General features: G+C 43.9%; 1 protein-coding gene across 1 annotated transcript; it reads left to right on the top strand.

Moving 5' to 3' along the window:
- Positions 1-334: 334 nt before the first annotated feature.
- On the top strand, positions 335-26,678 carry LOC310875119 (1-phosphatidylinositol 4,5-bisphosphate phosphodiesterase delta-3-A-like). The gene is made up of 16 exons (XM_083788214.1): positions 335-627; positions 7,981-8,036; positions 8,581-8,692; positions 12,387-12,642; positions 13,311-13,440; positions 14,563-14,788; positions 17,049-17,250; positions 18,353-18,497; positions 18,824-18,976; positions 20,877-21,020; positions 21,556-21,712; positions 22,058-22,174; positions 22,816-22,994; positions 23,739-23,874; positions 24,889-25,038; positions 25,369-26,678. The coding sequence occupies exons 1-16, from the start codon at positions 537-539 to the stop codon at positions 25,575-25,577; spliced, it is 2,463 nt and encodes an 820-aa protein (XP_083644340.1). The 5' UTR covers positions 335-536; the 3' UTR covers positions 25,578-26,678.
- Positions 26,679-26,940: the final 262 nt, after the last annotated feature.

Genomic DNA, 26,940 nt, shown 5'->3' on the forward strand with positions numbered 1-26,940 from the left:
TCTTTATTGGAATTGTAACGGTGCACAAACTGCACATGGACAATCTTTTCAAATCAGTCAACAAACGTTAGAGGGCATCATTGCATGCATTGTTCAGATTCCTTGATATTACGAATATTAAAATACCCTCCACATCATCGGAGTAGTAGTCGGACGCTGGGCGAATACCCCATTTCCTTGTCACATTATTCACCTCCGTTTTATTACAATGGTGTGGTTTGTTGGCACAGGGTGAGCACTGAACTATGCCGACTGCCTGGCTCTAATCCGGTTTATGCTGCAGCCGCCGAGTCCTCCAACCCCGTGACATCATCACTTGAAAGGATTGAACAAGTCTTGCCTTTTCTCTCCTGAGGATAAATCATGAGGCGCACTGGACTCTGCGTGGAGAAGCACAGTCGGACATTTGTGTACAACGAGCACCAGTCCTCCATGCTGCATGCGTCCAGTGATCTGTAGGCTCTGACAGATTTCTGGATTAAGTTGTGAGTGTGAGCGACAAGAATAGGCTACAAGGATCAAGTGTACTGTGCAGCATGTTGGGCAGTGGTAAGAAATTAGCTTCTCCTGTGAAGAATGGAGCCGGGACGTCCGAATCTAAATCAATTGACCCTTTGAGACATTTGGGTAAGTTCTTCTTAATTAATATCTCGTTACATCTTAGAACAAAACCTTATCTGGGTCACTGAGACGCAGCCCCCTGCGTGCATCCTCATCAACTGCCTGTGCGCATATCCATCCCATTGATGTTGATGATTCTAATACAATGGGATGGATAGGGCGATAGTCTTTACATTTATAGACTCGTTGAACACATGAACAGTGAACACGGGACACAGTTATGCAGACAGCTGTGCAATGTTTATTAAACATTTTTGGTATCAAATGTTTAATTTCACACTGGACTGCCTATTACTGGAGTGGATTGTTGTAGGCTACTGATGAGCCGGTTCATAATATGTTATTAATAGCCTATGTTATTGTACTAACCATATTCCTAGATGACATGGGTTCTGTTCTGCTAAATGATGACAACAAACACAGTACTGATTTCTGTAACTGTACTTTCTAATTGCAACTGAGGTTTATTTTTATATGAATGTTGTTAGAGGTGTCAGGTGTGATTCAATGAAGAAAGTTTACAGTCATATGAAGACCTACAATCCTCTGCCAGAGAAACATCACCAATAATCTGTCCATCACATAAGCCATTTTGGCAGATAACCATCAGTTTTCTAGCTGCTAGTAAAATTTGCACAACTGCTACAAATTTACAATACTAGATAGATTTACTGCATTGTGCATTCATTGCACAAAGAGCCAGCTTGCATTTGTCTCTCTAGGTCTCTCACATGGATAAATCAGACCGCCTCTGTACTTATAACCAAAACAAAATTAGCTCTCAGGTCCGGCGCTGTTCAGGCGGGGCTCTTCTGCAATGATTAACTAGTGCTGGGACCTGGGACAGCTACACTATAATAATAGACTGACAATGCTATGTGATCCAGCTGCCTTCCACTTAATTGGCTCGTTTTCAGAGTGAACAGTATTGCCAGTATAGCCTAAGTCACTGTAGGTTCATATGGGACATCCATCAGCAACATTCTCCTATCAATTCATCTAACATTTTCATAATTTGGGCTTTTCAATATCATTCAACTTTTACACAGCCAACCAAGCCAGTCTCAACTATCAAAATGTGTATTTGTATCGTATTTGTATTTTTTCATTGCTTAGTGATCACTGGAAATGGGTTACACAGGCATACAACCAAAACAAACAGATATAATTTTGTAACATTTACATCATCGTACAGTAACTACTACCAACCTGAACCTAAACTAGGTTTAGGTTTAAACGTAAAGTTTGCTGTGTTAACAGAGTTTCACAATCATGCTTGTGTAAAACCAACACCACCAGTGCCAGTACCATCTAAACCTCTGTAAATGCCAGAATACAGATATGCACTCACTGTGTGATGGGGATGTAACTCTATACAGTTTTAATTCAGATGAACTTTCACTGGTTGGTGGGGATGTAATTTGGCGTACAGTTTTACGGTATACTGCGGTATCAAGTAACCATAACCATCCCTGTAACGCATGTGCTCATGGTTTTGCATTGCATTAAATATGTCATGCAAATGTTAATGCTTGAGAGTTTCAGTTACTGTAGATGCACATAATTTCATGCCATTACATCTCCTTCTGGGTGGCATTAACCCCAAATAGGGTGATTCCCATCCAGTGCTCTGGTAGTATTTTCATTCTTATTACAGCTTGATTCAGCATGTATAATACTGTATTAAGCAGGTCAACAATTTCCCCTTGTGTCCTTACAAGACCTCGATCGGAAAAATAGGAAATTTGAAAATAGTGTCTCCTAATATTTGTTGCTTATTTCTGTGCTGAAATGTGTTTTTAACTAAACAACACTGAATAGTAGTCTTGTTTCCTGAGAATAAATCAATATGCATCCTGGGTTAGGAAAAACATTGCCTTTGGCATTAATTGCTGCATTTGGTATTTGAAGCGTGTGACCATTATAGATCCACACAGACATTTGTGTTGACCTCGACCTTGGCCTCGACCTTTGCACACCATATTTTGGTTTCTTGTAAAGCTTGTGGTCAAGTTATTCAAGCCTATTTTGCTATAATACACTTTGTATATTACCCTGTATAAGAGAATCAACTGAGTTCCTAAAATATAATTGAACATGTAACACAAATATCTCTGGACAGAATTCAGTGTCCACCCAACAGGTCCTGTACCATCTGCGGTGAGCTGAGTTGTGTGGACAGAGTTTCCCTCAGGGTTCCTGCGGGGCACTTAGTCAATAGAGGAGGCCTGGACATACCTGTGTCTTCTGTCTACCAGTATATTGCTGTTGCATTGCAATTCACAAACTCGGAGTTGACTCGCTTGACTTGGAAAAGAGCCAGTTTAGGTGGTTCTGGCATCTAATACGGATGCCTCCCGAGCGTTAGGAAGGTCCTCGCTGATAATGTTGCTCTTGAATGGAATGGAAGTCTGGAGCTCTTTGTTGGAACTGTTACTCCCACGACCCCATTCTGGATTAGCGGTTGAAGATGGATGTTGAATTTTAGCAGTCAATAGAAACCGCTTTATATATACACACAATACAACCCATATTGACAGTGACAGATACAATCCCCCTATCTGTTCTTGTTACCTTGTTTGCAATCACAACCCAGTATATCATGTTCAACAACGTGTTTGCACCAACCCACCAGTTGAGAAACAGTAACAGCGCCTGCTTGTCTTCTGGCATGAGGCTCTTGTACAGTACGTCACGGCATCTTGCATATCTGTGAGGATGGCAAAGCCATCTGTTTTGTAAGCTACATTCAATTGTGTCTATTCCTTTACACAAACATACTTGAGTACTTTAACACTATTATTTCTTATAAATGGTAAATGGTGCATTTATATAGCGCCTTTATCCAAGGCGCTTTACATAGATTGTGCATTACATTCACCCATTCATACACCGATTGCGGCGGAAGCCATGCAAGGTACCAACCAGCACATCGGGAGCAATTTGGGGTTCAGTGTCTTGCCCAAGGACACTTCGACATGTAGACAGGAGGAGAGGGATTCGAATCGCCGACCCATGTATCAATGGACGACCTGCTCTACCTCCTGAGCCACAGTCTCCCTAAATACTTGAGTAACTTCTCAAAAACACATTTGCCAGTAACACATTTTTCAGTTGAAAATAGCATCATTAATATTAATAGTTTTTGTCGTATTACATGGTTGTTTGATATACAATATAACTAATATAATCCAAACACACTAGTGTGAATTGAATTGAATTGTGTGTACGTGTGTTTGGCTGTGTGTGATTCCGGTATCAAGACTGCTCTGTCAGTATAGTGAGTATTAGTGACCAAGCCCTCCTAGACTACAGTGCGGCTACTGTTAGTCAGCATGGGTCTTACTGTTGCTATATTTATGAAGGAGAAGTGAAAGGCTGTTGGGCTGAACACATGCAGTGACTTCTGTATGTTTTTCTTTAGGGAGGAACTGATTCAGTTGAAAGAAATGTCTGATTAAAACTATATGCAGGGGATCACAATACGCTCTGCACTTTCCACAACACACACACACACGCACGCACGCACACACACAGTACACACTCCGCCAGTTTCACCAACAGCTGACCGAATTACATTAGTTTACTGTTTCTTTGGGGCAACATCAAAACCCATTTCTTACCATAATAATGACCCATTTCCTCATGTCCTCACGAGGTCAATTTCTTCTGGCTTTACTGACTTCATCACTTAGGGAGAAGTATTTTACTCCCTTCCTTGTGGGAGGTAAAACATGGTACACACGCGCGCACGATTGGCACGTGAGCGCACACACTCACTCAATCACAGCCACTTTGCTCTCAGATAAGAAAACCTCAACCGGGCCCAGTTAAGCCACGTACACTCTTGGCTTAAAACGCATAGCAGTCTTAGATAGCTTGCATTCCACACTCTATTGGCTTTTACCACTGACCAGTGTGTTTGATCCATGCAGTTGCAGTGTTTGCTACATAGCAACTGCCAATGTGGTAGGTCTGTATTCTCCTATGTCATGTGAGAAGTACACTATACTGTATACTCCTGATTGTATTTAGTCTAAGCTGATTTTATTTAGTCTAAGAATACAACTTCATCAGTTAAAATGCCTTCATTCAAAAACATATGGAATATGCCTTTCTTCTCTTGTTGCTGTCACCACACAGGTCTCACACTTACAGTGGACTTTCAAAATATTGTTTTTGTAATTGTGTGGAAGTCCTTTTGTCATTTCAGGTTAACCTTTGGTTAAAGCGTACGTTTCAAGGGCTGGAATTTAAACCACAAGCTCAATGTTGCGACAAGCAGCATCATACAGTAGACTGGTCATCGTAGCTTTGACTCATTCTGCTGTTTATGAATAACTCCACATGACATAATGCAGAGCAGGTTTGGACCACAGGTGGATTCATTCAAACAGACAACGGACATTTGGGGTTGGGTTGTTATGATGAGTTGTAGTAGTAAAGAGCAGTAACAGTCTCAAGAAGAGAGCTTAAGAAATCCTCAGTACCAAGATTAATGTAAAATGTTTACAGGAGCCATCTGGAGACAGTTCTGTGGCATAACAGCAGTACAGTATACTAGTATGTTTGCTCATGTAAATATTTGTTCAACACCAAGACCTAGATGTCCACACATTTGTTATAATACAAAGTTGTTCTGAAATATAACATCTGCTTTCTTGCTCAGGGCTTATTAAACACAAACATCATGTATGTCATACATATGACAAATGCCTACTATTATGCACAGAATAATCGTCCGAACATCGGTATCGGCCAAATAAGTAAGCCTTGCCGAGCCATGGTGCCCCCTTGGAGAACACTAAAGATGTTTCGTGAGGCAGCTTGATGTACAAGTACACCCCCTGGACATGAGGCTAGTATGTCGCAGGGACTTAACCCCAATCCAACCCTTGATGCTGAGTGCCTAGCAGGGAGGCACTGGGTCCCATTTTTCAGAGTCTTTGGTATGACCCGGCCGGGGATCGAACCCCAACCTCCCAGTCCCAGGGTGGACACTCTGACCACAAGGCCACTGAGCTTGTTGACTGCTATCAGTGTATTGACAAATAAGATGCCATTCACTGATGCCAGTGGCCGATGTTTATCTGTTGATTGAATTTGTGTTCATTGACAGATAGTTTGATGCAGGCTGAAATACTATTATAATAACACTATTATTTTTTATCATAAAGATTTATTTGTTTCCCGGGGCACAAATCACAGTGCTTTTATTCATCGACATTACACACAACAAGGCAACATGTGTATGTCAAAAGGGAACTAAGATATTGAAAGAATAGTTGATATGAGATCATTTCTTACACAATTTATGTACTGTAAAATCCACAGTAAAATTTGTTAATCTAATCCTGAGTGTACCATTATTTTGTTTACAGTTGTACACTCTCGGAGTGACGATTTTTCTGTGCATGTATATAAAGATGTTATGGTATGTGTTTATGTGGACATCTCAGTGACGATTTTATATCCAAAAGAGGTATGTGTTTATGTGGACATCCAATGTGTGTTCCCTGTATGAGTCCTGTATGGTTGGATTGAATCTTACATCATGCAAAGGGCTCCGGCAGACAGCTGACATAGCAGATAGCATGACCTGCAGTTACTATACTTTGATCCGACGGAGCATTGATCCGATCGACAACCTACCTCAAACCCTCACCCTAACCCTAACCTCCCCCGGGGCAGACACCTAAACCTAACCCCAACCCTCTCCCGACCCCCAGCGCACCTCGGACAGCAATGCTCCGTCGGATCATAGTATGCCTCCAATGACCTGCTCACTGTCTGTAAGCCCTACAATTGCATGTGCCAATTCCCCCCCTTGAGACAACGACAAAGCCTAACTCATTCTCTGCCGTATGATGGTGTCACGTGCAAAGAAGAACTGATCTACATGCTAACAACGTGTCGCATCAGTTCTTTTTTGCACTCGACAAAGACTAAATAAAGCTTATGGAACCCATCAAGGGCAGCCCACAGACCATGGCTTGGGGAGCCTGCGCCTTGTGTAGAAATCACAGTGCTTAACAGGTTTCCTGATGCATGACTTCCTAAAAAACATATGTGAGTTTCACATGGATAAATCAAGCACATTTTAAATGCCTCTCTAGTCCGACTCTCATGATTACTCCACAGTTAATTTCTCTAACAGGCAGCAAGTGGTATGAATATTGTGACTGGACTAGAACACTTAGCTTGATTGCCCTTCTCTGTCCTGTCCAGCTCTTGTCTCAGTCTCTATGTAATGTATGACTCATGTCATGAGCATGGCAGTTGGACAGACTCAATGCGTTCTTCGCTAACTTCTTTCCCTTCTCTTCAAGTGGAAAAGTGAGTGGCAAAGCTAGTTTAATGTCATTTAACAAAGTCAAAGTCGTACGATTTGTCACACACGTTACCGCAGTGAAATTTGTTCTCCGCATTTGACCAATCTCTTGGAGCGGTGAGCCAAGGAGCGGTGAGCTGAATCATTTATACATCGTTTAATGCAATCAGATAGGACTTGGATATGGGCTGTCAAGGCCAGAAAGTAGTTTTTTGCCACTCGGTAGGCATTCCCGCATAACTTCCAAGTATGATGAAGATGTCACGCGCATATCCTCGCGGTTAGATCAACAGACTGGGTCAGTCCTTTGTGCCGTCGCGTCTGTCTGTCCATCTGGTCCATCCAGCCTTCCCACTCTGCCTGTCTGGCACTTTGCGTCCAGGGGAAGTGATTGGCAGAGTGGGACAGGTCGTCAGCCACTGGGCCTCACCTGGGGGTGAGGAGCCTATCTTCTCCTCCAGTGAGCAGCTGTGTTTGTTTGAGTTCCTGCCCTTATTTTTGCTTATACTGTACATTGACACACATGCACACACCCCATTCTACTCATCCATACACTGCATACAGTACTGATGTCTACCATTTGTTCACACATTGGTGTTCATTTTGTTTTACTTCATAGTATTTAAGTTTAAATAAATTACTTTTTTGGCATCCAATTAATGTGTGGACTCCCTCTTTATCGCTTACTCACCCAGTATTGTAATTTACATGTGACCACCTGTCTCTGGGTATGTACGAAATGGAGTATACTGTATGTATTCACAAACTGTATATCTCTCTCCCCCTCTCCATCTCTCCCACACTGCCTCCCACCTTTACGGTTCTTCCTCTGTTTCCCCACCTCCATCCCCTCCCTCCCTCCCTCCCTTCCTTCCTTCCTGACTTCCTTCCTTCCTTCCTTCCTTCCTATCTTCCTTCTTTCTTTCCTTCCTTCTCTCTTTTCTGCATTATTTGCATCTTTGTCTCCCAATCTGTCTATTCTTCCATGTTCCCTTTCTCTCTCTCGATCCATACTTTCGTTGATCTAGGAGTGGAGGATAATGAAGATGTGAAGTTAATGTTGCAAGGCTCCTCTATGGTGAAGGTACAGACTTCCTGTCTTCTTATTCTTCTCCTTCTTCATGACATTTGTTCCATGTATCTGTTCTCTGGGTCTGGACCAACCTCTTGACTCTAGAACACTAAACACGAGTGGTTTTCACTCGGACGATTATATTTTTGCAATTTTCATAATGTTGCTGATGTCTGAGGTGGGTGGGTCTTTCAGTACCTTCATGATGCTCAGTGACATCGTAGGTTTGTTTCCCTGCCCACATCCCGTTTTTTTTCTACAGGCAGGTGAATTTCACCCGTGTTTAGTGATAGTGTGATACAGTGTATCACACTATCACTAAACAATTACATTTTTTTATTTCTTTCTTCACTGGACCAATCTCACATGTCTTAGGAATGGGTGGATGGTGTCACACAGTGAAAATAGCAACAGATCCCACAAGCTCACAATGCTTCGCATCTGCCACTTTCACTACTTTCGTAGTTTAAACATTTTCGGCTATAATTACATGCCCAAAATAGAGACGCCAGGTTGAAAGTGGTTAAACGAAAAAAAAAAAATTCTTTTCTTGAAGGTGCGCTCTCCCCGCTGGCAGAAGAGACGCACTCTGAAGCTGTTGGATGATGGCGTCACGGTCTGGTGTCAGTCCCACAAGACCTCCAGCCGCGCCAAGGAGCTGCAGTCATGTGAGTATATTGGCTCTGTGTGCGCCAGCGTGTGTGTTTGTGCTCGTAGGTGTGTTGGGTAGGTGTGTGTAGGTGCTGTGGCTGGGTTTACGTCAGTGTAACTGCACACGCAAGCACGTGTGTGTGTGTGTGTTTATGTCACGTGTGTGTGGATAAGAGTTGGCGTTTATATGGATCAGCTGGTGAAATTAGCAGGTATGTTCCACTCTGTCTGTGCGTGTATCTTTACAGTAACACTACTAGTGTATATTATTTACAGGTAGCCCTTAACTACCTGAACCCCAGCGTCCATATTCTGGGGGGAGCAGATCTACAAGCTCACAATGCTTCGCGTTGACGCATTGTGAGCTTGTAGATTGGCTATTTTAATGGCAAAGAGATTTGGTGTAGACGGAAAAAGACTACAGGGGTTTAAGGGGTTAACGGTGGCAATATAATGGCCAGACGTTTCCCCTACTGAGGTACACTACTGTACATACTTAAAACCTGCTGAGGTACACTACTTACTGTACTGTACACTTAAAACCTCATGAACTGTTCCGTGTTCCCTGCTGCTACAGTAGGTTGACGACAAGCACTTCTTTAAGACATCAGAAGGTAGTAAGTGGGAATCTCCTGGTCTGCATCCATAGAAATGGCTGAGCTGAGAGGCGGGCGGCTGTACTGTGTTTGTAAGATGAAACATACTGTATAATAACACAACTTAGCTATAAATTGCACTTCAGTGTCCACACGAATACACGCACACACTGGGTGAGCGTGCACGCTCGCACACACAGTATTCTCCTCCCTCGCAATCTCAGGGTCACGGAGCACAGATTATAAGTGTTGGGTCTATTTAAAGGCCGTGACCGACTGCAGCCCATCCTAACCGTAGATCAAACAGTCAGATTATAGGACATCATATAGTGGTGGGAGTTGGCCCAGCAGCCTGTGGTTTGGTGATATATGGTTACCATACGGCACAAGATTCGAGCAGGAGGTTGGCCTCCCTTAAATAGTTACAGTGCAAGGCCTTATAATTGCCACAGGAGTAGATTCCCGTATGATGTGGCACTGGGTGTGTCTCTCATGACACCCAGGAGTTAGCAGCATTATTACAGACATGCCCCTTCCATATCAAAGGGTTTAGGAGTACCCACACATTTGCCAACAGCTTTCAAATCACAACTTACTTTGCAGACATACACACTCATGCAGACAAACAGACAGACAGACAGACGGACATGGCAGTGGCACGCACGCACGCAGTCCAACTTCGAAGAGACAAAAACAACAAAAACAATAAAAGATAGCCTACTTTGGCAGCCCTTGTGCATGCATATGTCTGTTTGGTAGCAAACTACAGCATGCAAAGCGGCCTTTGTTTTAAATGGTTCCCCATTAACACGTCGGCAAAGTCGTTCACACCTATCTATCAAACCTGGGATTTTCCAGTTACAGTACCACCCCTGCTAGCAAACGTTAACAATGTTCCATGTCTGTTCTCTCATATTTACATACAGTATTTCATGTAATGAACCCTAAATATCTCTTTGGTGTCATTTGTACACTGTCAGAGTTAAATTAAGACTATGTACTATAAATGGTTATTACCAACATTTGTGATATTTTGGATTAAATTGACTATTTTTTTAAGTGTATCTCCTTCTGCAACATAAGCCTTTGTTGTGAGCCACACAATACAGTCTCTGTTGACAAACAGTAGGAAAAGAGATGGCTAAACACCAGCCAGCGGGGACACCAATTTAGCTCATTCTGATTTATTATACAGTGTGCGAATATAATTTAAGCAAACTCATACTGACGTCAACGTGCAATGTACTGGAATGAACAAACACAAAGAACATAGGTACAGCACTGTTTGTGAGCCAGAGGCAAATAGTAGTCTGTGGAAATTCTATTCTAAGGAAACGTTATTTGGGCCTGTGGTTACCAAGGTGCGTGCGTGCGTGCATGCGAGGTCAAATTAGGCCAGTAATTGACAGGTTTTATTTTTTATTTTTTACAAAAGCCGGAAAACATAATTCCCTCTCCCTCTGGGTCAGAGCAACACTGCAGTTTTATTATTACCGCTGCAAAATAAATCAGACTAATTTCAAATCCTCTGCTCTGCAATTTAATGGATTGCATTTTTATAACACACTCGCTCGCTCACTCACTCACTCACTCACTCACTCACTCACTCACTCACTCACTCACCTGAAGGCTGGTCAAGGAACCATGTCACAGAATGAGCTGTTTGTGCAGCATTACCACTGGTGTATTTTCAATTGAAGGTGGACTGTAACACTCTGAGCTCAGTAAATTCAGTGTTAGCCTCGGAAACACAGACGTTTTTATTTCAAGGAAGACAAAATTCGTTGTCAGCTTAAGAGCTCCGAAATAGTGAAATGTAATTTTCACTTTTCTAGGTAGTTTGTACATTGTATTGTATTGTGTGTGTGTGTGTGTGTGTGTGTGTGTGTGTGTGTGTGTGTGCGCGTGCATACATACATGTATGCATGGGACATAAAAGCTAAGTGTGTTCATGGAAGCGTTTCACAGTAGACAAAGCAAAGGCTCAGATGTCATGTTATCTCTCTTCCAGTGAATGAAGAAAGAAGTCCGCACACAGGCTCTGCTCTGCCGTGAACGGCCTTCACCTGATGAAGGCCGTTCACGGCCGAAACGTTGTGTGCCTTAACTAATGGTGTTTTAAATAAAACAAAACACCATTGGAGCAGAGCCTGTGTGCGGACTTCATTCTTCATTCATGTATCTACCTTTAGTCCAGCACCAGCCAGGAACTGGATGTGCGCAAGCCGCCTGCTTTTTAATGTGTAATAATTCTCTCTCTCTCTCTCTTTCTCTTCCATAGTCTCAGTAACAGAGGTGGAGTGTGTCCCTCTCTCTCTCTCTCTCTTTCTCTTCCATAGTCTCAGTAACAGAGGTGGAGTGTGTCCCTCTCTCTCTCTCTCTCTCTCTCTCTCTCTCTCTCTCTCTCTCTCTCTTTCTCTTCCATAGTCTCAGTAACAGAGGTGGAGTGTGTCCCTCTCTCTCTCTCTCTCTCTCTCTCTCTCTCTCTCTCTTTCTCTTCCATAGTCTCAGTAACAGAGGTGGAGTGTGTCCCTCTCTCTCTCTCTCTCTCTCTCTCTCTCTTTCTCTTCCATAGTCTCAGTAACAGAGGTGGAGTGTGTCCCTCTCTCTCTCTCTTTCTCTTCCATAGTCTCAGTAACAGAGGTGGAGTGTGTCCCTCTCTCTCTCTCTCTCTTTCTCTTCCATAGTCTCAGTAACAGAGGTGGAGTGTCTCTCTCTCTCTCTCTCTTTCTCTTCCATAGTCTCAGTAACAGAGGTGGAGTGTGTCCCTCTCTCTCTCTCTTTCTCTTCCATAGTCTCAGTAACAGAGGTGGAGTGTGTCCCTCTCTCTCTCTCTCTCTTTCTCTTCCATAGTCTCAGTAACAGAGGTGGAGTGTCTCTCTCTCTCTCTCTCTTTCTCTTCCATAGTCTCAGTAACAAAGGTGGAGTGTGTCCCTCTCTCTCTCTCTCTCTTTCTCTTCCATAGTCTCAGTAACAGAGGTGGAGTGTCTCTCTCTCTCTCTCTCTTTCTCTTCCATAGTCTCAGTAACAGAGGTGGAGTGTGTCCCTCTCTCTCTCTTCCATAGTCTCAGTAACAGAGGTGGAGTGTGTCCCTCTCTCTCTCTCTCTTCCATAGTCTCAGTAACAGAGGTGGAGTGTGTGCGCGAGGGCTGCCTGTCGGAGGCCCTGCGGCGCATGGCGGGCTTGGTGCCAGAGGGCCGGTGTCTGACGGTGGTCTTCAAGGGCGCTCGCAAGAGCCTGGACCTCCTCTGTCAGAGCCAGGAGGAGGCCCAAAGCTGGACGCGCGGCATCCGCACCCTGCAGGAGAGGGTGGAGAACATGACCCAGAAGGAGAAACTCGACCAATATCCTTTGAGGAGGGAGCTGGCAGAGTGATTGAAACAGTGGAGAGCTGTGTTGCCTTTCTCGTCCCTGCCATTATTTTTCCATGTGTTGTCCTGCCATGCCTTTTGTGTTGGAAAATAAATGCTACACTTAGAATGTGTTGCATGCAGCATGGCTCAAACATGGGACAGATACTGATTACAAACCTATGCAGATACCATGAATGTGTACAGTACAGTATGTACAGAATGAGACTGTGAGTGAGAAGTGCTGAAGAGTGAGCTCTGTCAGCTGTCCCTCAGTGCTGACCTGAATGAAGAGCTGGTTGTAGACACACACACACACACACACACACACACACACACACACACACACACACACACACACACACACACACACACACACACACACGCACACACATGCACACACACACACACACACACACACACACACACACGTGTGAACATGCAGCAGACTCACTCGTGTACTGATGTGGAGTAATTCAATTGGACAGTAGCCTCATTGTCAAGAGCACCTTGATGGTAGTGAATAGGGAGGGGTGAATGTTACTCTTTCACTTTCCCCAGGCAGAGTTACACAGCTGCTCTCTTGGGATACAAACGGGATACAACCCTTTGGCCACAAGCCGGTGGCCGCGGTTATATAATTTTAGAGACAACTCTAAGTTTTCTGTCCTTGACTTTATGTGTGTCACCTGGATCCATGCCTACCTGAGCCGAGCTGATGAGAACCACGACGGTAAGATGAGCTACGAGGAGGTGCAGACACTGCTGCAGATGATCAATATCGACCTGAGTGATCAGTACGCACGCAACCTCTTCCAGGTGGGTGTAGGCGCACGCACGCACGCACGCACGCACGCACGCACGCACGCACGCACACACGCACGCACGCACGCACGCACGCACGATGATTCAAGTTTCTTTATTAGGAAAAAGACCCCTTGAGATGTGCCATCTCGTTTTCGAGGGGCTCCCAACACAGATAGATGTCACAATCATTATTGTACAGTACATGTAAACAGTAAAACAAAACAAATTACATACAACTAACATGGACAGGACAAAACACTAAACATTGCTAACCTTGAAAACCTTACAACCTCATTATGGCATTGAATCCAATCATATACTGTAACACATTATGAAAATACTATGTCCTATACAGTGAGTGCAAAAAAATAAAAAAAATGATAATACAAAATAAAAATACAAAATAAAATAATTAAACAAAGGAATAAACATGGTGATATAATGACATATTTACCGAAAGCAAGAACATAAAACTTTGAAGTAAGAAGACAGTGCACTTTTGAAAACTGGGAATGTTGAGATGGATCTAATGTTGTTTGGTAAAGTATTCCAGTCTGTGTAGAAGCTTGAAAGGAAAAGGCATATTTATCAAATTCAACACTAACCAAAGGGACAGTAAAGTAAACCTGAATGGAGGGTCTGGTACGTTGTGTTGAAGGAATAAAAGAAGGAATAAAAGCCTGGGCCATGGCTCAATAGTCCAGGCACCTTGGCTGGTAATCCAGTCTGGCAGCGTGCCGCGGGTTCGACTCCTGATCCCGACGGCCTTTACTGCATGTCTTCCCCCTCATCTCTCTCCCCATTTCCTGTCAGCCTACTGTCTGTCCCTCCATAGAAAATATAAAATAAAGGCGAAAGCCACAAAAAAGCATCATGACATTCATGACGCACGCATGCATGCATGCACACGCAACCTCTTCCAGGTGGGCGTAGGCGCGCACGTGCACACACACACGCATGCACGCATCATGATGCAAGCATGCACGCGCACACACTTAAATAAATAGGTTGCTCTAGTGTAGAGAGGATAGAACCCTGTCTTGGCAGGTATAACGGTTTGACATCATTATTTAGTTCATTAACCTTCACAATACTTGTGTGATTCACTGCAATGCCGTTTCCCCACCCCTGCAGAAGTGTGACCGTTCGGCAGACGGCCGTCTGGACCACGGGGAGATCGAGCTGTTCTGCAGGGAGCTGCTGCGGAGACCCGAGCTGGACGCCGTGTTCGCGCGTTACTCGGCCAACGGCTGTGTCCTGTCCACCGCCGACCTGAGGGACTTCCTGAAGGACCAGGGAGAGGACGCCTCGCTGGTCCACGCGCAGAGCCTCGTCCTCAGCTACGAGCTCAACGAATGGGGTACGACGTCGTCGATGCATCACAACACACACACACAGACTGCTGAGTGTGTGTGTGTGTGTGTGTGTGTGTGTGGTGTGTGTGCATGTGTGCTCGTATATCATGCATATGTACAGTACGTGCATGTGTGCATGGGCAGCGTGTTTTATTCCAGGCTGAATTTGTATAGTCTGATAGCCGCTGGGAACAAACTGTTGTGAAAGTGCTACCAGTTTGTTCTGATGCTCCCTGGTCAGTGGTATCTTAGCTGTTCTCTCTACGTCGTCCTCAGACGAGTCCTCCATCGTCGTCTCCAGTCATCTCGGTTCTCCATACATCTGGCCAGCTCCTTTGTGCTTTCCGCACCAGTATCTTTCTTTAGTACGTCCACGTAGGTAGGTGTGGGACGTCCTCTCGATCGATGCCCGTGTGTTGGTTCCCACAGTACAAGCTTTTTGGCCGGGACTTGATGTCGGTGGCAGTGGCCAGCTAGTCTCATCCTCCTTACTGCTATCTTCTCTGTTACACTTGGTAATGCCCCGTACAGACGCTTGTTGGTGATGTGCTCATCCTGGTTGATGTTAAGTACCACACGTAACATTCTGGTGTAGCACCCGTCCAGGGATTTCTGTAGGGCTTGTGTAAGTGTCCAGCATTCACAGCCATAGAGGAGGACGGACTCCACGGTAGCAGAGAAGAAACTGATCTTGATGTGTCGGGGGAGGTTGGATTTCCACACACTGGTCATACCGTTAAGAGCTCGCCAGGCAAGTGCCTTCCTCACTTTAAGGTCCTTCTCTGTGGAGTCGACCCATGCGTCATTTGAAGTCACTGACCTCCTTTAGAACAGTACCCTCTATTGTCGTTAGGGGCAGATGTTCTCGGGGGATGTTATATATTATGACCTCAGTCTTCTTTGCATTTAGCCTGAGGCCAACTTTGGCGGACTCCAACTCCACTCTGGTCAGGAGAGCCTGTGCCTGCCTTACGTTGTCAGATAGCAGGCAGATGTCATCAGCGTAGTCCAGGTCTGTGAGGGTTTCTGCAGGGTGTCTCGTAGACCTTCTGGGTGAGATAGTGAAGCCGAGCTCTGGCTCCCTTCCATTAATAGCTTGTCTCAGGGCATAGTCCAACACTATTATAAAAATGAAGGGGGCTAGGGTGTCTCCCTGCAGCACTCCGGTTTGGATGCTGAATTCCTCGCTGTTGATACATTCCATCTCATTAATTTTAATTCACAGAAGTTCCTAGCTTTCTTTCTGAAAGCTAGGATCAGTCCCTTGGTCTTATCAGTGTTGAGGATGCTGCCTGTAGTGGAATGCAATTAATTGTGTCCATTGAAACAGGATTGTTTCCCTTTATATGGGAGGACAAGCTGTCATGAGGGAAATATTCTAGTTCTACGGTTGAGGCTGTGAGGCAGCAGCCCTGGGGGGCTCCAGTGCTGATGTTCAGTGCTGTTGCTGATATTCCCACCCTACCCACCTCTTCTTTTCATTCAAGTGGGCACTGAGCAGCCCCACAACTGCCAGTTGTGTGACGGCCCTGGCCCTATGCCGGCAGCCTTGGTGTGCACCTGGCCCAACCCTTTTTGTCTGTTTTGTGTTTCACCTTTATATACTCACACAGCACATTCCACACAACCCGCACACTGCAGACACAGCTGCATGATCACTGACAAGTTCACACTTCATACCTCTTTTATTTTTGGTTGTACAGTTCTTGCCTCATTTTCACTTTAATTTTAGTTAAATAAACGTTTGACTCACATGTGGTCTCCCTTCCTATGTATTCCTAGCCTTGTGTAGCCAGACAATATCACAGTCTGGCTATGTGAGGCTAATGGTATTCCCCAGTATGATGCATTCAAGTCCTGAAAAAAATCATGACAAGAAGAGCTAACAGTTCAAATTGCAATTACAATCATTTACAATTTAGGCATTTACAGTAGAAGAGGCTCTCTTAATCCAGAGCAATTTACAGTAAGCAAGGGTAACGCAAGGTAATACATGAAATGCATAGAAATAGTCATCCAGGATTATAAGTAAACCAAGAACCTATCATCAGTCTAACAGTAGAATCTGTACATCGAAACTATAAACACTATAGGATGCCAGGCTGGTCAACAATGACCTGGCATCTGTCTGTCTACAAAACATGCTATCTAAATTACATTTTTAGCATTTGCTTAAGCCTGCAAGGTTGTCTTGGATTAGATTTTTATTTACTACTTGTCTCTCCTCCTTTGTTGACTGATGTGTTTGTCTCTGGCCCAGTGCAGCCCAGAAGAACCAGTTCATGACGGCCAACGGCTTCACCATATACATGCTGTCCAAGGAGAACTGTGTGTTTGACCCGGACCATAGCAGAGTCTACCAGGACATGAGCCACCCACTGTCTCATTACTTTATCTGCTCTTCTCATAACACCTACCTCACCAAGGACCAGCTCACTGGAGACAGCAGCATTGAGCCTTACATCAGGTACTAATGGACCAGGTCATCAAGGTGCTCTTGATGGGACTACTGTCCAATGTCCTTTAAATTCAGGTCTTGCAAGCATAATAGAATTTTACAAATAGACATTGACCATATTCCTGGTCCTGGCATGGATCTCTATACTGGTCAAGTGACAGGTTGACAGAAACCATTGCTTAACGGTGCTGCGGCAACTACAATTATGTGGCAGTGCAGTGGTTGTGGACTGGTGCCTACTGTACCATCAATTTCAAATCATTGTTTTGCTCAACCACATACTATCAAATGCATACAGGTGCACAGGTAATGAAAACCGTGGCTTTGTGTGTTTTACATGTTTTTGGTTTTGTTTGTGTGAAATTGGCTCACGTTCACATGATGTATGTTTTGGCCGCCCATAACATAGTCATATATGCCAAGTACAACAACCCCCACAGCTGTGTATGTGACCTTGGCCAAGTAAGTAAAAGCAACGGTTAAAGATAGACATGTTTATTATTATTGACAAATAGAAAGTCACTAATGGCATCGTGGAAGGTCCACCTTGAATGACCTTGAACTGTTAAACACAAAGTGGATCAACGTCCAGTGTTTGTTCCATTTGAAGAGGGCGGGTTTGTTGTGCCTGACATCACCTGTTTTTATGTTGTTTTACCTGCTTGAATGTATTCTAGAGGTTTTTTAATGAAAGATGAGTGTAAAGGTCCCTGCACACTGGAGGCGTTTTCGGATTTTTTGCTGTGTTTTTCCGTCGGTTTTCCGAAAAATGTCTCCAGTGTGCAACCACCTTAAGTAAGTGGTTTTAATTTCTAGGACCCCCATAACTCTCAATGTTACAGACCTGTAAAGGTCCATTTGGACTCCCCCTCAAGGAACCCAAATGGACCCGTTCATTTTACACTCTCAAGAGTTAAAGATCTATGGTTACCAACTTTCCATCATTTAGCTGGAACGTTGGAACCCCCTCAAGGACCACTGGTCTGGTGGTCTCCGGACCACTGGTTGAGAACCACTGGTGTATAGGATAACAACACCCCCCCATCCCAAATGGATACAGTATGCAGTAGAGCAGTTTGTACACTAACTGTCCCCGTCCTATCTCTGTCAGAGCTCTGAACCACGGCTGTCGTTGTGTGGAGCTGGACTGTTGGGACGGAGACCGAGGCGAGCCGGTCATCTACCATGGACACACACTGACCTCTAAAGTGCCCTTTGTGGAAGTCATTCAGACTATCAATGAGTACGCCTTCAAGGTGAGGGCAGCTATATTGAATGGATTCAACAGCGCTTGTTTCAGCAAGTACAGTACATGTGTAGAAATTGCAACCACTTTCACACAGAGACTTCGCAAGAACCTACTGTATTATGAAGACAAAAACATTAGTTAGCCACTTAGAACCTGGCATCCCTAGCTTGGGCATGTCGTATCCCGACACACTGTGAGCTTGTATATCGGCTATTTTTGACATGTCCAATTTCACTTATAAGATGTTCAAAATTGGGACACCAAGGCTTAAGTTGTTAACATAGCTACTTATGTGATAATACCAGCACCCATCTGTGCCCCCTCACCTCCCAGGCGTCTCCCTACCCTCTGATCCTGTCCCTGGAGAACCACTGCTCCATTGAGCAGCAGACAGTCATGGCCCGCCACCTGCGCTCCATCCTGGGAGACAAGCTGCTGACCAAGCCCCTCAACGGACTGCAGCCAGACTGCCTGCCCTCTCCGGAGGTAAGGAGCATTGGACCCCTGGTTACTTAGACCGGTGGTTCTTTTGAACAAACTCAGAGTTACGGACAAGCGTCGGACATATAATGGTCCATGTGAAGTTGCCCGAACGGCCAAGGCTCCAAGAAGTCTTTATTTTCCCCCAAAACTCCCCCACCAAAGTCCAGACAATTGTTCAGTGCAATAATCCTCAATAACAAACTAGATTACAGGCAACAAAATAAAGAAAGTACAAAAAGATAAATAAATACTTGGGCGACACATTTAGTTATACATTCCTAAATAATGCATTAAGTATAAATTAGCATGAAACTAAATGACAATTACTCAAAGCATAAGAAACACCCCTCACCTGCACAGCACTTGGCCCATTCCTAATCAAGGGAATTTCCAGACAACTAACAAATCAGTGAACATACAGTTTAACACACTAGTTTAAAACATTAGTCCTTGCATGTACTAGAAAGCAGTTTGATGCATATGTATGTAGGGCACGGGTTGCCCCGTGACAGTCCATTTAGAACCCCCTCAACAAACCCTGAGGGTACCTGGACACCACTTTGGGAACCACTGACATAGACTGTTAACAATATGACCTGGGTATGCTACAGTCACATTGTGTGTCTGGGTGCAGAGCCGAAGAGTTTGATCAATCCCCCCCCAAATGCTGTTAGTTGGGATTATATTATGTAAAGGAGATGACTGTTTGTGTTGGAGAGGACTTCTGGGGACCATCTGCTCTTCAGTGTCCCACTTATTCCAAATTTAGCCCATAATCGCAACCTATGGTCTGTGTGTGGGTATGTGTGTAGGTATGTGTGTTAGTGTTAACGTGTGTGTGTGTGTGTGTGTGTGTGTGTGTGTGTGTGTGTGTGTGTGTGTGTGTGTGTGTGTGTGTGTGTGTGTGTGTGTGCGTGTGTGTGTGTGTGTGTGTGTGTGTGTGTGTGTGTGTGTGTGTGTGCGTGCATGCGTGCGTGCTTGTGTTTGTGTTTGTTACTTGCCCCAGTAACCACAATCCCTTGAGGCCACTGCATAATATTTTCTATCATGCATTTGCTCAGGTTTGTGTGTCTACCCTTCTGCAGCTAATATTGCATACTACTGGGCCAAACATTGCCATATTACTCTGAATCTCAAACTTGACGTGTGTGCCCCCACCAAATGGCAATTTAATTGGACGAACAGTTTCCATGAACCAAAAATTACAATTACATATTTGTTTGACCACGGTTCTGCGGAGAGGGAATGAACGCATCGGCTTCCCTGATTGGCCTACCCGAACCGTCGAATTCTGGATTCCCCCCCTCCCCTAAAACATGATCATCAGGTATTATGATTATACTAGGAGGATGACTTTTTTCAAAAAAGTGCACAGAAAGTGTTAAAATTATGTTTTTTTTATGTGGCCACACCAGTTCAGTGAGTATACCTGGTTTTCACAATTAGTCGGCGCCCACAGCTGTGGGGAGGGGCTGATTTTAGTGTGTCACTAAATAAAGCAGTGTATTTCAATTGGGCCTTTTGACTCAAAGGCTTTCAGCTTTCAGGAAGAAAACGAAAATACACAGGGAAGACATATTTCATATTTCTCCAGAGACTCATACTAAACAGAAGAAGTAACTAAACTATGGCACCCCATCCTAAAGCGATGGCGCGAGGCAAACCTCCATGCTTAGCACACATGAAACAACGGGCACTTGAAGGCACGGAATATGGGTACTCGGACAATGTTCAACATCGGGTAGGCTGTTATTATCGCAGCATCATCCAAATATATTATATTAGTGTGTGTGTGTGTGTGTGTGTGTGTGTGTGTGTGTGTGTGTGTGTGTGTGTGTGTGCGTGTGCGTGTGCGTGTGCGTGTGCGTGCGTGTGCGTGTGTTTGCGCATTATGTGTGTCCAGGACCTAAAGGGGAAGATCCTGGTGAAAGCAAAGAAGGAGCGAGTGCCAGAGGAGGAGAGTTCCTCTAGCTCCTCAGACAGTTCCTCGGATGAGGAGAGCAGCCGAGCCGAAAGCAAACCCAGGACTAAGACAGCCAGCACAAAGGTAGGCAGGATACCAGCTGTGTCCTTGTCCATAGTTACTGTACTGCAGTGCATGGTTCTCATTCTCAAACGTTTTAATTTCACAGACCCCCAGTTTGATAGGCCATGGACCCCCATAAGAGTGTACTATCATTCATTTAACTGGAGTCAGACCCATTTGGAACCCCCTGAAGGACCCTTGGGTGTCCCCGGACGGTACATTGAACCAGTGATTTAGAGAATGCACTAGCAAAGGGAAACTGCATAGTATAAGTAACAACATTGCTGTCAGCAGATGCTACTGTATTACTGCATGGACAATAATCCTTTGTAAAGCCTTTATATCACTGATTCTCCAACATTACTACTCAAAGTATTCTATTTTCGAATAACCAAAGCAGAGGCGTTAAAGGGGTTAAACTGATTCTGATGATAATACTGTATAATTTGTTGGACCCCAATTTGAGCACCACAGCAGGCATAGAGTGTTTAATTGATCCTTTCTCTAAATGGATGGTTGTTTTATAAATGTGTATGTGTTGTGTGTACCTCCCCAGCAGCCATGTGTGTCTAAACTGAGTGCAGAGCTGTCAGATCTGGTAGTGTACACGCGCAGTGTTCCATTCAAAGACTTTGAGCACGCCGCCAGGAAGCCTGCCACCAACATGTCTTCCTTCTCTGAGAGCGAGGCTCTTAAACACATCAAAGAGAATGGTATGGTGTGTGTGTGTGTGTGTGTGTGTGTGTGTGTGTGTGTGTGTGTGTGTGTGTGTGTGTGTGTGTGTGTGTGTGTGTGTGTGTGTGTGTGTGTGTGTGTGTGTGTGTGTGTGTGTGTGTGTGTGTGTGTGTGTGTGTGTGTGTGTGTGTGTGTGTGTGTGTGTGTGTGTGTGTGTGTGTGAGAGAGAGAGAGAGATGGGGAGACTATGAGGGAAAGAGTGAATACAAATAGACATACAATTAAACAGGTTTATGGTTCTGTACAAGGTTAACCATTTAAACATCCCATCTCAAGTGTCAATGTGAACCATTTTAAGGCCTTCCCTCCATTTCCCACTCCAGGGGTGCATTTTGTGCGTCACAACAGCCACCAGTTGAGCAGGATCTACCCCTCTGGCCAGCGCCTGCAGTCCTCCAACTACAACCCTCAGGAGATGTGGAATGGAGGCTGCCAGATTGGTGAGAGTTCACTGAGACAATGCCAAGACAAATGCGTTTTTCACATAAAGTAGCATCCTCACAATCTTAACCACTAAAGCCAGACAGGTTTCTTGTTTACAATCATTAATACTAGCATCCAGGGGGCAAAACCGCTTTGAATCAGAGGTAAATAGCTTAACCCATTGAGACTAGATTCTACAAATGTTTTCTAAATCATGACAGTTTTCTTAAAATCCTATGTTTTTATATCAGTGGTTCACAAACTATAACTATATTACATTTATCTTTTAGCCTGTAAAAACAAATGCGGAATAAGTTGATTCTGACAGTAATTGGTACATCACCATAACCAGTAGATTATTTTTTAACTTCCTATTGTTTTTGATATTTTGTATTATAACCTGGACTGGATCTGTGGATCTGGATCTTCAACTAGTAAAATCAACATGAAATTGATATCTCTTTATTTATATATTTCTCTCTCTCTCTCTCTCTCTCTCTCGTATATATAATCTCTAATCAATGGAGCAATTATTTTTGATTTCTTGCCCACCTTTGGACTGGAGTTACAGCATGGCAACTTGGCAACAACCCAAATCTCTACTAAAGTGTCCTTTACCCTTTATTTTTTTGCCCATTATGGTCATTCTTCCTTCCAGTGGCACTGAACTTCCAGACGCCTGGTGAGCAGATGGACCTGAATCAGGGGCGGTTCCTGCCTAATGGGCTATGTGGTTATGTCCTCAAACCTCCCTTCATGTGCCATCCTAACACCAAGTTCCACCCAGAGAATGTTGGTGGAGGGCCCGGCCACAAGCCTGTCATGCTCACCATACGGGTAAGACAATTCCACTAGGAATAAAGATGGATGGATGGATGCATAGATGGATAGATTTAAACCTTTTTGCTTTATCCAAAATGTACCAAATCGTGACACCACTATATGGTATTATGAATTAGTTCATAGTTATTAACCGAACTATGAATTTGGGAACCGTTACACCCCTAACAATTACAAATAGATAGATGACACACTAGAACCTAGATGACAGTATCAACTGTATCATTGATGTTATTCCTAATTTGCTTTCTTAGCACATACATTAGCTGCTCACCGTGCTGACTAGGGTTTGTACTGCTTACTCTGATCTTTCACTTTACCATAGGACAAGGGTCTTCAACAGGGGGTCAGGGACTCAGAGATACTTAAAGGGGTCCGCCAAATCTCTGTATGATAGGGACTTTTTTTGTTTTTACATTAACCACTGGAACCCTCGCATCCATATTCTGGGCGGAACATTTAGCCAAAATATCAGATCTACATACAGTATGGATATACAGTAGATTGTAGATCGGCTATTTTCGATGAAGAGATTTGGTGTACAGGAAAAAAAAGAGCACAACCGAGCCAATGGTCAAGTTTACAAAGTATTGAGGGTTTTAAGTTGTTAAATGTCTGAAAACACACATTTATCATGAACCGCAACATGTAGTGGGGGTCGGCCTGAAATTTTTTTGACGACCCCTGCCATAGGATATAACATGGTGTGGTCATCATGTTGAATTATTGCTCTCGTCCCAGGTGATCTCAGCCCAGCAGCTGCCCAAGCCAGAGTGGGACAAGCCCAGCTCCATTGTGGACCCTCAGGTGTGGGTGGAAACACATGGTGCCCCCATAGACAACAACAAGAAGAAAACCCAACGCATTGATAACAATGGTAAACACCCATTAACGTCATACAATTTACAATATAGGCATTTAGCAGACGCTAAATGCTAGGCTGGTGGTCCAGCCTGGCGGCATGTTGCGGGTTCGAGTCCGACGACCTTTGCTGTGTGTCTCCCCCCCATCTCTCTCCCCATTACCAAGCTACCATATATCTACAGTATCGATAAAGGTTAAAAAAGCCCCAAAAATATATTTAAAAAATAAAAGATAATAAGAAGAAAACCCCATCATCAATACTAAGGGATCCCACATGTGACTATTATCTTGCGACAATGATTAATACAATGGAATGGGGGAAATTATTTGGAAAACAATACATGTATGACTATGAATGCATCCAGCGGGTAACAGAATAAAATTAGGCGTAATGTGTTCATTCCACGACCACACATATTGGTACCGGTTGATATCCAATACACAAATACGTCAGTAAGGTTAATATGAATCGTAAATGTAAGATGAAGTACTTTGACTGAAAAACATTACTGTGAGAAAATGCAGAACGCACTACCTCATCAAACACCAATCTGATGAAAATGCACAGTTGGGCATGTGGGTAATGTCTGCTGACTCGTCCAACTGGAGCAACTTTACCAACCAGCTTTGTGAAAACAGACTGTCATCTTGCTGGCTGCAGAAATCTTTTAATGATTAGATGATTCTTTCCATTCGAAAAATGATCTTCCCATGCCCAAACTGACCCAAAATTGGCCCTTCATCTCATCTCATTAGCTGTGGTTTGGTAGTAGTAGTAGTACAGTAGCAGCCTAGTCCTAAACAAGGAAGGACCATTGATATGCAGCCAGGGACATTCCTGTGTTCATTCACGCTTAACCACTCCTCTGATATGCTATATTGGGTTTCACTTTCAAACCAGCAAACCTGGGTGTGATTGGTCAGCATACAATATGAATGGATTGTTTTTTGTTTAGGTTGAAATTGCTCCACCATCAACCAAAAAGATCAACCTGTCGATCATATAGTCCTGGTTGCTGTGTTTCAGGCTTTAACCCTCGGTGGGACTGCACCTTTAACTTTACCATCCATGTCCCTGATCTGGCCCTGGTGCGCTTTATGGTGGAGGACCATGACTACACCTCCAGGAATGACTTCCTCGGGCAGTACACCTTGCCCTTCACGAGCATACGTACAGGTGTGTGAAGCTAATGTCAAAGATGGAGTGCCGTGATCTTTGTATTTTTTCCAGTTTTTCATGTGTTTATGAGGTGACAGTACTTCATTAGACCCCTTGGTCTTGGTGTGGTTGTTATGTGCAATGATGTATTTTTTTTGTATTTAGGGTTTTCTACTGGAGACCTTGAAAAAAAAATCTTCTTCCTTAATAATAATACCTGGTGATCATGTTTTAGGGTGGAAAGAAATCACGGCATTCCATCTTTAAGGAAATCCCATACACTGCAATTTAAGATGTTATGAACTGCAAAAGCTCTCCATCCTGACCTTTTCCATCTAACATCCCCAGGTTACCGTCATGTTCGTCTGCTTAAAGTTGACGGCTCCAGTTTGTCCCCCGCCTCTCTGTTCATCCATGTCAAGGTTGCACCCTGTGAAAGCAGCCCGTCCAAGCACTCGGTCAAATCACCAGCCATGTCACCTGTCTGTCAGTCAGCGGCCAGGTCCCCTATCCAGTCAGGAGCCTCTCCAGCCAAATGTGCGGCCAAGAGGCCCTGATACCACATACTCCCTCCATGTAAAGGAGTTTAACTGACTGGATTCACTCGGATATACAAATCTTTTCTTCAGCTGTGTAATACGCATGTCTTCTTCACAAAGCTGTCTCTCCTGCATGGGAAACCAAACATCTACTGCTCAACCAAAGGGAAATCTCCTTGGCGTCGGAGATATAAGGCTTCTGGACTGGTAGGGTTACACCCTGTTTTTACCTCGACGTCTCATAGAAAGCAGTCATCTGTCCAGCATTGCTGGACTGATGGTAGAGGACGTTTAGGATATCCGGGCCAAGACTTCCTCTACCATGCGTCGGCCATCGTTTACAATCCAATTAGCACCTTGAGGAGTAAGAATGGATTTGGATTTCAGAGACCACATATTCGACTGGATTGTAAGAAGTATCCAGTTTACACCCAGTTAAAAGGTTATAGCCATGCATGGGTGTTTGTCTGTTTGAGCATGTTTCCACCTCTTTTGCTCTCCACACATACTGTTTACCTGGATGCTAACCTTGTGTCACCAAAGCCCGCTCAATCCTGAATGATTGGTCAATTCTGTTTGATACATATATTATGCAGGTATCGGTTTATAGGGATGAAACGATATTTGTCTAGTAATTTATTTTACAATGATATTTGGAGTCTACCAGGTACTGTGGCTTATGACAATATTCCCAGCCCTGGAGGTGCTTTTTTTTGTTTTTACACATTGTCAATTAATCTTGACTCTTAGAGCAGGACTCATAGAACTGTAGTTATGAACTAGCCCAGCTGTGGTCGTGTTAATGTGACATGTTCTGGTGCTAAGGGTGTCTTACATTTTATAATGTGACATGTTCTGGCGCTAAGGGTGTCTTACATTTTCAGCACTTACGATTCCAACCCTATAGCCTTAGACACGTTCCATTTCAGGAGGAGGAAAAGCTCTGTTGTTAACTACAATGTTTTTAATAGCATAATGTCTGCAATCTATTTTTTACATTTTATTATGTAGTATCAAACATCAGTGACATCAGTCTAGTATTAAACTGTACTAGGTATGCATGCATACACATACATACTGGCATCATATCACACTAATACAGGGTCTGTCAGAGTATTTTGACCATTTAAAAAAAAATATTCTGACAGCCACATGATGACACTAAGTAGGTATACCAGTGATAAAGTTCTATATATCCCTACTCTGTGCCCTAATGTCCAGCTGTCTGGTTTGAATTGTAGACTACTCACAGTATAGAAAGAACCTTGAAGGGAAACACAAAGTGAAGGCAAACAATCAATTTGGGGTTTTTTAACCGTCCATTACAAAAGAAATGTCACTGTTCAATGGCATTCTTTTACATTATTGTACTGTAGATTAA

This window comes from Protomyctophum parallelum (genome assembly GCF_964188405.1).
Source record: "Protomyctophum parallelum genome assembly, chromosome: 17".
Classification (NCBI taxonomy): Eukaryota; Metazoa; Chordata; class Actinopteri; order Myctophiformes; family Myctophidae; genus Protomyctophum; species Protomyctophum parallelum.